This window comes from Antechinus flavipes, chromosome 1 (assembly GCF_016432865.1).
Source record: "Antechinus flavipes isolate AdamAnt ecotype Samford, QLD, Australia chromosome 1, AdamAnt_v2, whole genome shotgun sequence".
Classification (NCBI taxonomy): Eukaryota; Metazoa; Chordata; class Mammalia; order Dasyuromorphia; family Dasyuridae; genus Antechinus; species Antechinus flavipes.
In genome coordinates, this window is record NC_067398.1 from 341,458,218 (window position 1) to 341,475,684 (window position 17,467).

The 17,467-nt window shown below is 37.9% G+C and overlaps 1 protein-coding gene across 1 annotated transcript in view; it reads right to left on the reverse strand.

The window, feature by feature from the left end:
- The window catches only part of CLCN7 (chloride voltage-gated channel 7), a 55,282-nt gene extending 43,100 nt beyond the window's left edge, over positions 1-12,182 (reverse strand). Inside the window, exon 1 of the mRNA XM_051969414.1 lies at positions 11,933-12,182. Within this exon, the coding sequence (XP_051825374.1) occupies positions 11,933-12,085 (153 nt within the window). The 5' untranslated portion in view covers positions 12,086-12,182. The remainder of the gene's footprint in view (positions 1-11,932) is intronic.
- Between the last annotated feature and the right edge of the window lie 5,285 nt (positions 12,183-17,467).

The window sequence follows — 17,467 nt, forward strand, 5'->3', positions numbered from 1 at the left end:
GCTGAAGCTGAGCAGATGCACTGAGACCAGTCCAAGCACTTATGGCTAATTACCAATTGGACAATACTCTATTAATATATGCTTGGAGAAAGAAGGGCCCCTCCCACTCTCTGTGCAAGTTTGAAGTGTTGTATAGGAGACTGGGTAGAGAATTTGGTGGATGGAGATGTGAGAGCCAGAGGCACTGCTGGCCAGATTCATGTCATGATTGCTCTCACTTCTTATCCATTCCCCTTCACCTCCACAATGAATAAAGATCAAGGACTTTCACTTATCCTAACTCCAGCTGATTTTAAAATACCCTGGGTGCTAAATATGGTCATCACAAAAAGGTATAAATTTTTGAGAAAGAATATGTATATGAAGAATAGCAAGTTGACTGGCTTATCTGGTAAGTAAATACCATAAGGGGAACTAACATGATAAGAAGTTTAGCAAAGTATGGTTGGATATATAATTGTGAAAGGTTCTGATGTAAAATAGAGTTTTATGTTTTATCTTGGGGGCTATAGGAAGTGCTGGAACTTTGTAAGGAAGGGGGTGACATAGTCACATCTGCACTTTAAAAATGTCAATTTAGCAGCTGTATGGAAGATAAACTAGTAAATGGGAAATCTGAAACAGTAAGAACAATTAGTCTATGTAAGAAGTTGAAAAGGCCCTGAGTTAGGGGTGGTAGCTGAGTTTTCTTAAATGAATGGCATAATCTCTCCAAAGTAACCTTGTTTACTGTGAACATCAGAACCAATGAATGAACAAAAGAAAATTAAATCCTAAATTTAATAAAATTAAATCCTCTCTAGCTTTTTTTGATAGGATATTTATTGAATGGTAAAAGCCAAGTCCTCAGTATACATAGAGCCTATCGGCTCTGAGCTTCTTTGAAAAATAGAATTAATGCCCACACTTCCTCCCTAATCAAGAACTTCTATCAGGCTACAATAGTCTTGTTACTGACCAAATTTCAGAACATATTATACAACTACAGATACATTAACTAGATGTTCCATCACCTCAGCCACCTGAAAGGTTTTGAGAAATGTCTGGTATAGAACCCAGGCATTGATCATTTCCTTTGTCCCTAAAAACACCATTCTGCCTTAAGTCACATTGATAGAGCACCTATTTTTTACAACCCAAGACTCACTCAACATGGTATAAAAGGAACAATCTTAAGTGTTTTAATTGCAGTTACTTTAACTTTCAGCGACAGTTCTTGACAAAAACCATCTAAAAACACGCAACGAAGTGCAATGCTACAGGAGCAACCCAGGCTTTTGAGGTGCTAGTGATAGAAGATTATCTCCAACTGTCTGGTAGACAGAAAAAACACAGAAAGATTTCAACACAATACCACAGATGCTTTGTGTGAAACAAAAGCAAAAAGTGAGATTGTCAAAGACTATGGAGACACCTAACAATGATCAGCTGGAATGATTAAGAATGTAAATCTGCAATTTGGCAAAGATTTAAGGATTAAATTGACTTGCAACAGACTTAAAAAGGTGAGGGCAAATAACTAAGTAGGCACTTCCCATTTGCCTGTTCTTCTCAGAGATAAAAAGAACACACAAATCTAAATCACTAAACTATATTGCTGCTTGCTATCCATATTCTCAGCAGGTCATTTTGGAATATTTTCTTTAGCCAGTTCTTATGAGGATGTAAGCAAATACTATAGATATGTAACAGAAAGTACACATACTTTCAAACTTATAAAATCAGTTTTTCTGACCACAACACTGAGGACTGGAAACCCCTGAAGCAATAGCAAACCTATACCAACAGAACAGTTTGGATTGCCAAATTAGGACGACACAGCTCAAACACAAAAAGATTCAGCTCAGCCACATAAAAAAGAATGTGACTGTGAATGGAAGTAGAGAAAAAATTCTCCATTTTCCAGACACTCACATAAGGGGAAGACAGCATGATGAAGTAATAAGTATGCTGGATATGGAGTTCAAGGATCTAGATTCAAGTTCTGACTCTCTGTCAATTATTTCATATGTGACTTTGGAAAAGTCGTTTCTTTTCTCTAGGCCTTATTTTCCTCAAATGTAAAATGAAAAGGTTGGAATATCTACTGAAAATATCCAATGAAGTATTTAAGCACTTTCTATGTTCAAAGCACTAAAGATATAAACTAGGGAAAATTTTATACAGTAAAAGCAATTATGTAAAGATAACCAACTATAAAAGACAAAGTAACTCTTATAAGTATAATAACTCACAATTCCAAAGGACTCATGGTGAAAAATGCTGCCCACTTCCAGATAATTGAAAGAAATATAATCCAAACTGAAACACCTTTTTTCTTTCTTTTTCACATTTTTTTGGGGGGAGGGGAAGGGGCAAAAGGGTGGGTAAGGAGGCATGAATAATGCAGACATTTGTTTTATATGACTTTATATTTGTAATGGATTTTAAATTTTTTGCTTTTTCAATAGGTGAAGATGAGAGTTGGAGGAAGAAGAGAAACTGGAATTAAAATAAATCCCTTAGTTCTTAAGGTATAGCAGCAAAACAGATGTTAATGTATTTTCTTTAATGTTATTTCCAATGATAAAATCATTAGCTGATGTTGAATCATCTGAAGTCCCAAGGACTTTGACAGGAGAAACCGTCTTTTCTGGGCCATCAATACTTGAGGTTATAGCTAGCATCTAAAAAAGCAGCTATCAGGGGTTGCTTCTCAGGATGATGGCTGAGAGCCCTGGACTACAAATACTGCTATTCTTAAGGTTCTTGGATTCAGAGCCCTAGACTGTCTCTATTACAGTCTGAGGGGAGATAGTAATCAAGATGGTAGTGTTGTTTGATTTACCTGGCACATGCTGCTTCTTTTTCTCACCTCAAGGTGCCTTGCTGCTTTACCTAGCTAGTATCAAGATATCAGGAGAAACCCTGAGCTAAGGTCCAGCAAGTACGCTGTCTGTGCCCTAAGCCTGGCACAATAACAATCTTTTGAGCTCATCCTCTGGATGATCTTACCCTCTGACAAAATGTTTTGCTTGGACCAAAAACAGATATGTTCTTAGGAGTTTGTGATTTTCATATTAATTGATAACTATTTAGATTTGTTGGAGCTTCCTTATTCCCCAGGAGATCCTGACCTGAGAGTAAAGAGCTATAGCTAACATACTACAGCAGAAAGTGATTAATCACATCTAACAATGAACAATCTCTCTGCTTGTAACTGCTAAGAGAACCAAACCAGATGTAACACTCCTGTTACCACCACACTAACTCTGGTTCTATAACCCACTGAATGATTACAAGACTCCAAAAACCAAGTTATTTGATTTCTGACTCATCTGCCGCTGGCTTGCTTTGTTTGGCCCACCACAGATTAGGGACCAGTCCAGTCCAGAATACATTTAAAATTCTTTTGCCATTAGACCAGCTGTATTATATGTGGCAGTTGTTTGGCTATTGGTGAGGATGGATGTCCCTTCTCCACAGGGTTTGTTTTCCCAGGTGGTGACTGTGTGGGATAGGCTGGAAACAGAAGATACTATCATTTCCAGAGCTCCTATGCCCAGAGGCCTTAGATGACAGATCAGCAGTTGTTGCTGGTGGGGATGAGGAAGGTTGGTTCCTTTTCCACAATGATTTACCCCCTCAGTGATTGTTGTAGGGGATGAGCTGGAAGCAGAGTTGTTGATTTAGAAAATATCATTGTTCTCAGGCTCTTAGAATCAAGAGTCCCGAGTTGTCTGAAGAGAGATGATGGTCAAAGTCATGGTGTTTAAATTTTCTGGCCCTTGCTGCCTTTTTCGGGGTGTCCTATTGCTTCTGAGATGACTTCTAAAGTCCTTGATAGCTCTAAATTAATGCTTCTGTGGATGCAAGAGTCCATCTATCCTAGTTATATGTTAACACTAACCATTAGGTAAAAGAGCTTTAGTGATATCACAGAAATCTCCAAATCATGTGAAACAAGTCCTTTCTAAGAAAACAAATATAAATTATTTAGGCACTTCTAAAAACTGGATTTAACTTTAATGCCAACATTAACATGGGAAAAGTCTGTATTAACTCTGATCTTGGGGATTTTGTATAATAAATTTCAATCTGACAGTCTTCTGCTATTTATATTTCCAAAACTGAAATTAGAAATGAGCAATAGAGCAGTAAGATGAACAATAGAGGAATATACATATATATTCAAAGGTCAGAACCACATTGCAACAATGATATTCTAACTACTCCAAATTTTGCATCAAATAACGTGCATTCAAGCCTCAAACCCAATACTTACTAGCTAAATCAACCTAGGCAACTCACTTCTCCTCAGTCAGCTTAAGCTACCTCAACTGAAAAATGTAGCAATAATGTTATTTCTTGAATTAACTAACAGAGGTTAGTTAGAGACAAACCAAGTAAAAATGAAAATGAAAATGAAAATTAACACCAAGTAAAATTAACATTTCTAAATAGGAAGTAAAACAGAAATAGAAAGTTGCACATGAAATTGCATCTACCTATCACGTTTAACTTGTTTTTTTTTTTTTTTCTTTTAAGTAGATGCTAAAATACTACCAATAGAAATAATGGCATAATGTCATTTGGGGTTTTCTGGCAAAGAAGGAGTTTTACCAATAAAAGGTGTTCAGCATATCTCTAATGCTGAAGGGGAAAAGACCCGGGAGCACTCAATCTATATAACTTAATTTGATTTCTTTTAATTTAACACCTAAAATTGCCATACCTAAAAGGATATGGTACTGGTTCAGATTTCCTTCAATTCCTTTTCTTCTTGATAGTAATAGAAGAACTGCTTCAAGTTAGTTTATCCATTCACTTGTCTTCATTTTTCCTACTCCTCCAAATTATTGCCTCTTTAATTTCTATACATTCTCCAAGTTATTCTTAAGTTTTTCATCATTCACCAAGACACCCTTAATTCACATCCAGAGTAATCCAAATTTCCTAGGCCTATATGAAGTACACATGGTACCTTTTCTAGGCACTGATTTTATCCTATTTTTATCAGAGTCCCCAGGTAATTTATGTAGGATTCATAGATGAATATTATGTTCATATAATATATGTATTATTCATACACACACACATGAACATATGTAGAACCTAGAGCTCTTGCTTACACTTTTATATAACATGGTAGTTGAATGTACAAATAAATGAATCTTCTATGCGCTTATCTCCTATCATGGCAGCAGACAGTTTTTATCTTCCTGAGCTATTTGATTGGAATATATTCCAGAAAGGAGTCATTTCTGAGGAAGAGATAGGCAGAGATTTGAGACTACTACATTGTAACCTGCCATCCCACACTGCCACAGACACATTAAGAGCCTCTTAAGAATTTCAAAGTACCCCAAAGATTCCTTGAACCATTCCAAAAAGCCAGTTTAAGCTGTTACTCTTTTAGGTCACAGAATAAGACTTATAGCTGGAAAACTTTCAAGGCTACCTAGTTCGACAACCTCATTTTGTAAATAAAGAAACTTAGGCCCTGAGAAGTTAAGTCACTTGCTTGAAGGCACAAAGATAAACTCACATTTGAACCTAGGTCTTCTGACTCCAAATCCTAGCCTCTTTCCACTTCACTATGGTGCCTTTCTAAAATGACAATTCTTAGATGTCATATAATACAAGCACCTCTTTTTAGTGATGAGAAAATAAAGGCCTGGAGAAAAAAAAAAAGGATGTGATCACTTCACAAAGCAAATGGCATAATCAGAATGCAAACTCAAATCTTCATTTTCAGCTCTAGAATTCTTTCCACTGCAAGGTGCTGCCTCTCTAAGGCTCATTAAAAACTAGACTAGGGGCAACCAGTTAATGCAGAGGATAGAGCATGAGCCCTGAAGGAGGACCAGAGATCAAATTTGGCCTGAGACACTTAACATGTCCTAGCTGTGTGATCCTGGGCAAGTCACTTAACCCCAATTGCCTCAGGGGAAAAAAAAAAAGGGGGGGGGGAAGAAAATGTAAAAAGGAAAAAAAATAAGCTAAGCAATTTCAATAGACTTATGATGGAAAGAACTATCCCCATTCAGAAAGAGAACTATGGAGAATGAATGAATGTGACGCCAAGCATTGTATTTTCACCATTTTGTTGTTGTTTGTTTGCTTAGTTTTTTTTTTTTCTCTTTTGAACTGATTTTTTTTTTTTTTGGGGGGGGGGGGTTCAGCATGACGAACATGGAAATGTTTAGAAGAATTGCATATGTTTAACCTGCATAGGATTGCTTGCTATCTATAGGAAAGTTAGAAAAACTTGGAACACAAGATTTTGTGAAGGTGAATACTGAAAATTATTTTGGCATGTATTTGGAAAAATAAAATACTCTTAAAATGTAAAAAAAACCCTACCACCATGTTTTTCAGTTCCAACATTTCCTGCATTAGAAAAACAGCACAGATACCAATCTCCTTCTGACTTTTTTTTTTTTTAACTATAAACACAGAGTGTTTATGTCCCTTGTTTCCTACTTTTGATGCACATGATGGTTAATACTCCCTCTTTCCTTGTGATCTGGCTTCTTCATTTTAAAGGAGGAAGGGACAGTCTGTAAATCATTCTTCCCTTTTCTGATTTAATATAAATATAGTACCATTGCCATAAGGTCAGGCAGGCAATATTCAAAAGGCATCCTGTTCTACCCTCTCAAGGCAAATAGCTGGAGACAAAGTCAGAAAAAGGTACCTAAAGTCATTTCTATATAATTGACATTTTCTCTGCTTTTCTTCTCATTGACTATGCCAAACATGATAGTCAGAGATACATTCCCCTGCTGTCTTAAGCAACAGGCTTCCCAGAAAATATACAATGCATAGGCTGATTCTGAAGTTTCCCTCTCTATTGATATACTAATTGCCACAGCTACTAGATTCAGTGAGTAGCTCAGAATTTGTCTGAGATTGCAGCACTATTCCAGTTGAAAGTAGGAACACTTTAGAAATGCAAAAATTAGGTTCATAAGAATAGGAATCAGATTGGACCTGAGATTTCACTGGTATGAGAAAGCACTGGGTAAGAAAAGATCAGCACAGACAATTTGATTAAATGTCAATTCAGCTACCATGTGGGTACAAAAACAAAAACAAAAACCAAAACCATGTGCACAGTTTTACCAGAGATCAGGCTCTTTTAAAATCAGCCAATTCTTGTTTTCCCTGTTAAAAGAAAGAGCGAGTAGGAAGCAAATGCAGATTTCACTTCAGCCATGATTTCAACCAGTTCCCATATCAGTTGTTGTAATATGATTTAAATACAAATTTTCCAATTTAATACTGGATTTTCCCCATTCAGAAAATCAACAGCTAGAGAAAATGCTTAATTCAGAGATTATCAATTTCCTACCAACACAGAAAACAAAGAGTAAACAGAATTTTGGAAAAGATAATACTATAAACTTCAAAGTAAATTATGGTACTAAAAAGCACTCCCATGAAGTCTTTCCTTCTGTTATCATAAATATCTATGATAGGGTTCATGTGATTGAATTTTTAGTTATCTGAGAAAATTATCATGCTTTCAAAGCATAAGTAGGATGGCTTTTTTCCCCTTTGGCTCTGGTCTTGTAATCAAAGACAGTTTAAAAGCCAAATATAAAGCAGCAGGAGAGAGAAGTGCAAAACATGGATAATTACAAATTAGCATGCCAGGATCCAGCTACCAAAGATTACTAAACTTGTTTAGTTTAAAACCTAGTTAGCCAGATCCAATCAAAAGGATCTGGCTTTGACTTTATCAAATCAGACAGAGAACCATTCTATAATGTTATTTTAGCACCTCTCCAATCATTTACTACAAATGACTGAAACAAGGACATGTTAAGGAATTCTCAAAACAACTTCTGACAATATTGTACCCCCACTCCAAACACATGCACATATTCCAAAGGAAGAAAACTGAAAATTGTTGATGTAAACACCTTGCATTTCTGTACCTATCCTTTTGAAAATGTGACAGAAAACTGAATTCCATTGGGTCATTTTCTTTTCAAGCTTTTATTGATAGCTTATTTTTATAATAATCTTTATTTCCAAATATAATACTACTCCCCCACATATATACCTTAAAACAAAGACAAACCATAAAAGGGAAAAGAAAGCAATTCAGCAAAACTAAACAAACACATCAACCCAGTCTAACAATATATGGAATGTAACAATACATGGATTTTCTATAATTTCCCCACTTTGTAAAGTAGGAAGGGAAATGAATTTTCTCATCTCCACTATATCATTTTCCCTAAAATAAAAAAATTTAATTTCAACTTAATATCAAACTCGTAAGAGTAATCTCACCTGACATCATTTGAAGAGGGTGGGGGAAAGGTGGAGTAACCAAATTCTAGCAATGCCAGTTAAGTCAATAAAAAGATAAACATTTATTAAGGATCATGTACCAGATAATGTGATAAGTGCTTCGAATATAAAGAAAGGCAAATGACAGTCACTACTCTCACAGAGCTCATAATCTAGTGAGGAAGACAACAGGTGTGAAAACAAAATTTGTACAGGATAAATTGAAGACAATCAACAAAGGGAAGATAATAGAACTAAAAGGGACTGTGAAAGACTTCCTATAGAAGGTGGGATTCTAATTAGGGCTTGAAAGAAGTCAAAAGGGCAGGTGAAAAGGCAGCGCATTTGTGACAGTGAGCCAATGAAAATGCTGAAAGTCAGAAAATGAAGTGTTTTGTTCAAGAAACAGCAAGGAGGCCTGGTGTCACTACATCAAAAAATATCTATTGAGGTATAAGACTGGAAAGGTAGAGGAAGACAAGGTTATCAAGGACTCTGAATGTCAAACAGTAGTTTATATTTGATACTGGAGGTGACTGATTGGAAGTCACTGGAGTTTGAGTTGAGATCATTTGTACTTTAGGAAATCACTTTGTTGGTTAAGTGGAGAATAGAGAGAGGCTTATGATAAGACCAAAAGACCAACCAGCAGGCCTTTTCAATAGTCTAAGGAGATGAGGGACTACAGCAAGTTGGTAGCAGCATCAGAGGAGAAAAGGGGATACTTTTGAGAGATGTGACAAAAATAAATTAGGAAGATTTCAACAATACATTGGATATGGAATGAAACTAAAAATGACACCTTTGTTGTAAGTTTAAAAAACTGGAAAGATAGTTCTGCCCTCAAAACTAAAAGAGAAGTTTGGAAGAAATGGGGAGTGTTTGGGAAGAACAATTACGAGTTTCATTTTGGACATAACTGAGATTAAGATGTCTGCAGGACATCCAACTCAAGATGTCTAATAGGCAGATATGTGAGCCTGGAGGTCAACAGAAAGGTTTAGGGTTGGATGATTACATTAGAGAGTTATTTGTCAAATATGATAACTGATTCCATGGGAACTGATGAGATCACCAAGTGAAATGTATAGAGGGAGAAAAAAAGAACCTAGGACAGAGTCCTGTGGGGCTGGGACTGCGAAGCAGATAAGTAGAAGGAAAAGAGGGCAGAGTAGTGTCCCAAAAACTTAGAGAGAAGACAGTTTCAAGGAGAAGAAGAGGGTGAAGTGTGAAAGGCTCCAAAGAAGTCAAGAAGGATGAGGACTGAGAAAAGCCCACTGAATTCAGCAATTAAGAAATCACCGCTAAATTTAGAGAGAGCAGTTTCAGCTGAATGATGAAGTCAGAAGCCAGACTGAAGAAAATGAAAAAAGTGAAAATACCTATTGTTGGTGGAGGTTAACTACAAAAGACAGGCATGTTTGTAGGCAGTAAGGAAGCAGCAAAAAAGAAAAGAATGAAGTGAGAGAATGAAGGTTAACATGGGTGCAAGATGCTGGAGGAAAAAGGATAGAATGGGATCTCATGTAATGTAGGGGGGTTGGTCTTGCCAAGAAGGTTAATTTTGTTGAGACAAGGGTTAAGGAGGAGATAGAGGCAAAAGGCATCTGAGTGATTTGAAATAAGGAGAAAGAGAGAAAAGGGAAGAGCTCTCTTTTTTTCAGTAAAATATGAAATAAGGTTAGCTGAAAGGGTTGGGGGAGAAGATGGGAAGTATGACAGAAGATTAAAGAGGGATTAAAAGGTTTGGAAAAGTAGCTGAAGTGAAAGGAATAGTAAGTTAATTATTGAAGTATAAGGACTGCTTAGTATCAGTGAGGGCTCAATAAATTTGAAATGGACTCTGGCAGAACTGGCATGATTTTCTCCAATTTCATTTAACAGCACATTTGGGGAAACAAAGGTTTTGGATGGTGGAAATGATCCAAGGTTTAGGCCTGGCAAGGCCCAATCTGTGATATAATGAAAAAGCAAGGGACTCAAAGCAAGACAGTGTAGATTTTAAGTAATTCACCAAAGGGTCAAAATAGAAATAGAGGAGAGTGTAGCCAGTGTAGGGGTGAAGGCTTGGGATAGAACTAAGGCAAGTATCTGCACTTACTCCGTTTTAGGAGTGCCAGAATCAAATAATTAATACTTGTCAGAAGCAGGATCTGAGCCAAAGGCTCTCTAGCCACTGTGCAATCTATTATCTACTCCCCCTCCCCCCCAAAAAAAAAAAATTGATGATGTAGCAAACGCCCATTCAAAGAAAGGTAACTTAGTTGAAAGTCATCTAAGAAGATCACTTTAAAGTCATTTTAAATCCTAATTAGTAAATTGTCAAGGAGAGAAACTTGATCTATGTGATGATTAGAAGACATTTCAAGCTAAGCCAAGACTCTTTAAAAAAATCTTGTAACTCGCCTAGCTACAATGTACTTCTCTCCCTTCAATTGTTACACAAATGATATAAAAGCAGCCTCCCCAAGCATATTAATACTATCTTCTGCATTGTTATTTGTGGAACTAAAGAAAAAGAAAATGACTTTCCCAAAATTACACAATTAGTTAAACCAAAACCAAGATCTCTTGACCTCCAGTTTGTTCTTCTTTTCACCACATTCTACTTGCTCCTATTCAAGACACTACAACCTAAATTCATTACACTATCTTCCTTAAAATATTTGGTTAAGAATTATGTCAAGTCTTTTGTTAAGGGTCCTAGCACCAGAACTGAGATAGCAGCAAGTTGAATATAGTCAACAAGCATATAATGACTCCTAAGTGTCGGTCAAAAATCATTTATTAAACACCTACTGCGTGTAGGTGGCAGATCTAAAGACGGGAGATTCAAAGAAAGCCTCTGCCCCGCCTCCAAAAAAAAAAAAAAAATTCCAGGCCACGATAAGGTAGACTGAGATAAGAAGAGAAGTATTATCAGAAAAAGCCCTGGGGGAGGGGAGAAAGAGGGAGAGGGGATAGAAAGAAACTGGGAAAAATCCTTGGGAAGAAGGTGAGCTTTGAGCTGAGTCCTAGAGGAAGCCAGGGATGCCAGAAGGTATAAGAGACGAAGGAGAGCATTTCTAGGTAGGAGGGAAAGCCACATGCACTGCACTTGGAAAAAGCGCCGGATGGACAGCCAGAACACAGGAGCTCTAGAACCAGTTCTGCCACTAATTCGCTGTGTGACCTAGAGCACAGCACCTCCTCTCTTTAATTTGTTTCTGTGAAATGAAGCAGTCGGGCTAAATATGCGGGAGGCAGCTCTGGTGAAGTGCCGGGGCTTGGGTTAAAATCCTGGTTCCATTCCTTCCCCCAGGCGCTTGTTGCTACAGGCGACAAATCAACCTCCTGGGCCCCCACTTCCGACTCGGCAAATTTGACATTCTCTCTCTGGAGTACCTTCCTAAGCTAAGCATTTTAAAGCAGGAAACTTCATTCCGTTCTGAGAAGGAGGAGAAGAAGGCGGGGAGGGGATGTTGGCTTCCCCCATCAGCCAGGCGGGCAGCCCTCCCGCTCACCCTCAGTCCCTAAGCAGAGAGGTCCCCGATACGAGGTAGGGAGTCATGAGGACTAAGAGATCAGAGAAGTAGAACTGGGTCCTGGTCGCCCCCAAGCCGCCTGCGTTCAGGGCTCACCGGAGCGGCCCGAGAGGCGTCCTCACCTGCTGAGCCGCCGCCGGCCCGGCCCCGTTCAGCAGCGGCGTGCTCTCCCCGTGCGGCTCCGTGTGCTGCTGATGCGGCCTCCGAGGCACCGTCGCCTCCGCCTCCTCGTGGTCGCGCCCCGACCATGACACCTTCTTGGAGACGTTGGCCATGCTTGGGCTGAAATCGGCGGCCCTAAAACGGCCCCAGGGAAGCCGGAGGCCAAGGAAGCCGGGAAGAGAGGGACCTTCTCCAGCAGCTGTTTGTTCACATGACCCAGCAGAATTAAAGCATCCCGTGACCGCGCTACGGTGGCCGACGTGAGAACGAACAGCAGCAGCTGTGGCGCAGAGCCTCCTGGGAGTTGTAGTTTAAAAATAGGCACGCTTTTTCTTCCCTTCTTGCTCCACCCTCACATGTCTGAGGAACCCCAGAACGCTCTTTGAGGAGTGAATCACATGATTAAGTTATCGGGTTATTTACAACAAATAAAATATGGAACTCCTAGGAAGTATAAGAACTAGGCAGCATTTTCAAAGTTTTAAAATCTATTTTTAAAAATCTAGATGAAGTGGCACAGTGGATAGAGCACCAGCCCAGAAGTCAGGAGGACCTAAGTTCAAATTTGATCTCAGACACTTAACACTTCCTGGATGTGTGACCCTGGGCAAGTCACCTAACCCCAATTGCCTGGGGGGAAAAATGTAGATGAAAAGACTAACACACTACATGTGCGAGTTCAATTCCAAGATTTTCTCTGATTCCAGATCAAACTGCGCCCAGCCCCCACCAAGAGGTGCCCGCAGCTTCTATTATGAAATGAGCCACCTTGGGGCTCAGTCCTTGCAGAGGACCTAACATGCCATACCAAGGAACCTCTCTCTCCCTGGCATAAGCTGCAACCCTCTGCCGGCTGAAATGATATTCTCTTTCAGCATTACCCTCTCTATCTTTCTCACCTATTTCCCTAATAAGACTTTATACTTTACTTCTCTGCCAGGACCTTGCCACCAAAGAATTCAGTTTTTCTATTCATGCATAGCAAAAGCTGACTTCCCGATGCCAATAATAAACTTCTTTTATCAGTCTAGTTTTTGGGGTTCATAAATTACTTTACAAAGGACCTCTGTGACAGTTCCCACAACTCTGTGCCAAATCGTAGGGGAATCTAGGGGAGCCAAACCTCTTCATTTGGTTCCCTTGAAGAGGGAGGGGAACTGTTCCCTTTAAGATTATCACTCTTAGAGATTTGTGTCCCCTTTGATCAGGATCTCCCAGGCTCCAGGGAGGTGAGACAGAACCCCATTCTTCCCACATAAGAGAAGCAGTACTATTCAGGGGCCAATCAACTCCCATACTAAATTTATTTTTATTTATTTTTATTTTTTTTTTAACTCCCATACTAAATTCTTATTCAGTTGAGGAATCCTGATCTGATCTGCTTGGGCTGCCCCAGGATACCCAATATAACAGCTTCCCTCAACTAAGGTCTTTGCAAGATGGCCCTAGGTAGTTTGAGATCTCTGTCACTCTCAGCTTCTCTGAGGACGCTTTCTCAGTGCCAAAACTCCATTTTCCATAGATCTGCTACAATAGAAGTCAATCTCTTGGTAAACTGGTTTCTATCCAACAATAAACTTTCATTTGGGAATGAGTGAATTCTTTCGCTCCTAAACCCGCAGCCTATTAAACTTCATTCTTAACAACTCTCTTATTGTCACTAACCTCTTGACCACCAGGAATTGAGACCATTCAAACCACATCACCCTGAACCCGAAAGCTGCCATTAACCTCATCATTTGGTTCCCTGACCACCGGGAATCGAGAGGAGACTAACCTCATCAGTCTCATTGTACAATATAGATTACGTATTGGACAGCTACTTAGTTGCTTTCTACCAATAATTCTTAAAATCTAGTCCAGGTGATCAAAATTATTTTCAGAATAATATTGAGATGTTTTAATTTTTGATATGGTAAATATTGATAGAGATAACCTACAGGTAAACAAAAGTTTTTGAGGTGTCCTTCTTAATTTCAAGTGTGTAAACAGGTCCTGAGATCAAAAAGTTCAATAACTCTTGCTCTACACAAAATAAACAAATTAAAATGCTTAAAATATGCAAGATAATCAAGCACTTACCAACAGAAAAACTTAAGAAGCAACACTATAACTTAATACAACGAAGCTGATACTTAAAATAGCAAGATATGATGCAATTGTTCATACAATTCCCTCTAAGTCTGCATATTCTGGAAAGCCAGGCCAGGGAATGGCTTCATCTTCCAAAGAGTGGTTGTCTTCTCTAAGCAAAAACTCTGAGTAATGTGTAGCAGCAATTGGGCCCTAGGATCTCTAATCCTTGCAAACAAAGTGGTTGCCAAGGTTGGACACATTAATCTCAGAATCACCCGCTCAGTCACCCAGACCAGTCATCACTTCATTTTCTATCCAAATGTATTCCTTTGTATTTCTCATCACCAGCCCCAGGAACCTCATCATCCCATAAAACTGAATTAGCTTGGATATTCTTAACTCATTATTAGCTTCTGCATCTTTGATTGGAAAGCAGAGTAAAGAGCTCCTCCCAAAACCTTCAATCATAGAAGGTGAATATATGGGACCTGTATTTTTTTGACCTTTGCTTTTTGTTCTTAGTAGAAGGTACATTGGAGATGATACAAACTAGATTACAATATTATGAGTTTCAAAGGTTGGTAAAGACAACCTTTAACTATATCAGAATTAAACCAGTAGAAACAGAGCCACTCCTGCTGTGGCTACGCTACATCTAAAAGTGAACTTGGTGGGTTCATAGCAATCACTTTAAGTCTGAATCACCCCTCTCCAGGAACAAAGATAAAGGAGGGGAGAGAGTAACTTTGGGTTTTTTAAAAATATCTTTCAGTAAATTAAATAAAAGCTAATTAATGTTAATTGATTAGATGATGTTAGGATGCTAATCATTAGTGATTGATATTAGGGGAAACACATCATAATGAAAGTTCAAGCTAATAACAATAATAACATCAGAACCCCACTGCCTCTCAGAGCTCGAAAGGGTAAGATATAATTACCTGTGCTACAGTGATTCAACATGCTGGTGTGTTAGAAGAGTAAGTTCAAAACCTCTCAGCATTAGAAATTGTGGCTTACCATAGCCATTAAAATTGTTTTAAACTATTTCATTTATTCATCTAATATTTGTAGAATACCTGCTATGTCTTTATCACTTGGCTACATCTTGAAGGGGAATGCAAAGATTATGATAGTTTTTGACTCTTAAGTTTTCCATCTTTTACATACATGAAGAAAAATATAAAAACTTGGATGGAGGTTCAGTCTAACAACTGAAGCAGAGCATTCCACATTTCATGAAACAAAACTATGTGTTCCACCACTTTTCTGGATGGAAATTTCCTAATTTAGATTAAATGACCTCTAAGATCTAGTATAAGTCTAGATGTATGATTCTGTGATGATAAAGAGATACAATATCATTATGAAGAGCCTAAGTCTAAATATGGTCTTGATTTGATGAAGCAGCAGATTTTCTCATAAAAGTAATTATTTAGAGATGCGTGAATTGATAAAGCAGGCACTAGATCTTTCGTTGCATATGTAATTGTAGGCCATTAAAACATTTCTGACTAGTTAATACGGGGGGGGGGGGAGGTGGGGAGAGGGAAGGAGTGATTTGGCCAATCTATAAGCATTTATTAAGCACTATATGCCATGCATATATGTATGCTAAATGCTGGGGATGCAAAAAAAAGGGGGGGGCGGTAAAAGACAGTCCCTGTCCTCCAACAATTTACAATCTAATAGAAGAGACAACATGCAAACAAATATGTGCAAAGTAATACAAGATTCATAGGACATATACAGGATAAATGGCAAATAATTCACAAAAGGAAGGCACTAGAATTAAGAGTTATTGGAGAAGTTTTCTTGTAGAAAAGGGAAATGAAGATATCTGACAGTTTTCATATGACTCTAATAATTCTAATGGAATCATAAATGTGAAATGGGAGTCTGGCACATGTCAGACTCCATCAGCTTGTGACTGATTTCACTTAGATTACCTAAGCAAGCTGATGGAATCTGCACAAGCCCTTCATTGCAAATGAATGAGCAGAACTCAGCAGATACTTTTGGAGGGATTGTTTAGGTACCAAGATTCCAACATACCAGTTTCTAGGAAAAGCAACATACAAAATCTAACAAATCTAATAGTGTCATGCTCATGAAATGTACACTTCAGTTGTGAATTTCTTTTAAGTTTCATTTATTGAAGAATATTGAAAATCCAAGAGAATATGAGAGTTTGGAATTGAGACTGTACCTCATAAAAGGAATGTTCTCCCTTCTCCCTTTCATCTTTTAGAATTGCTAACTTCCTTCAAAACGCAATGGAAGTGCCACTTCCTAAAAAGGGCTTTTCCAGATTCCCAGATATTAGCTCTTTTTTGCTCCCTGAAAAAATTGACTCCGTATATTTTTTTGCATTTACTTATACATATTTTCTCTCAATAGAACATAAGCTCACTGAAGAACATACTTTCCAGTGTTTTGTTTTGTTTTGTTTTTTTACTTTATAGCTTAGTACACAGTAGGCAATTAATAAAGTGTTTGTTGAATTGAATTTATGACTTTGCTCCTTACCACCTTCCCAATATGAACATTACTCATTAGAAATGGATGATCTGTTTATATTTCAAAAGGAATGGATCCAGAAATTCAGAGCGGTGGCATGAACTAAGTTCTTTTATTCAGTTCTTTGAAGAAAGTCTTAGGGTCTTCCCCACTTGCTTTTTTTTTTTTTTGGCTGAGTAAAAGAGACCATTCTTTACTCATTTCTTACCTTGCCTTAATTACTGAATTACTTAATTACTTTGTGGTATTGCCTCAGTCAAATTTAGACCTAGGAGAAACCTTAACTTAAAACCATTTCTAGCTTGAAAAGAAAGAGATGTTCAAATGGGCATAGTCTTTTATATCCTCCAACATAAATCTGTTCCCCAAGACAATTTAAGGTAATATTTATAGGAATTTTGAATATGGAAAAGATTATAATATAGTAAAATATAATTTGGGATTAACATTCTAGAAGCTACCACTCACTTCTTTCCTGGATTACTTCCTTTAAAAATTGAATAGAGTTCCTTCCTCTGGTTAATATCCTAAGTTTGAATGCAATAGAGCCCAACTTCTTAAACTGTGGGTTGCCAATCCATCTGAGGTTACTAAATAAATCTAGAGGTCATGAAATTATGATTTTTTATCAGTAAATGCTTAATTTGCATTCCTGTTTTATATATCTATATACCCAGGGTCAAAAGGGATTACAAGTGAAAAAAGCTTTAAAAGTCTTGCAAAAGAGGACACTGTTCCAGATGCAGCAAAGTATCTATTACTTCAATGGTGAGGAAAAAGAACAAGTAAGCAACCAAATAAACAAACCAAAAAAAGTTGAAAATACTATGCTTCTATCCACATTCAATCTCCATAGTTCTCTCTCTGGATTCAGATGGCATTTTCCCTCTCAAGTTGAT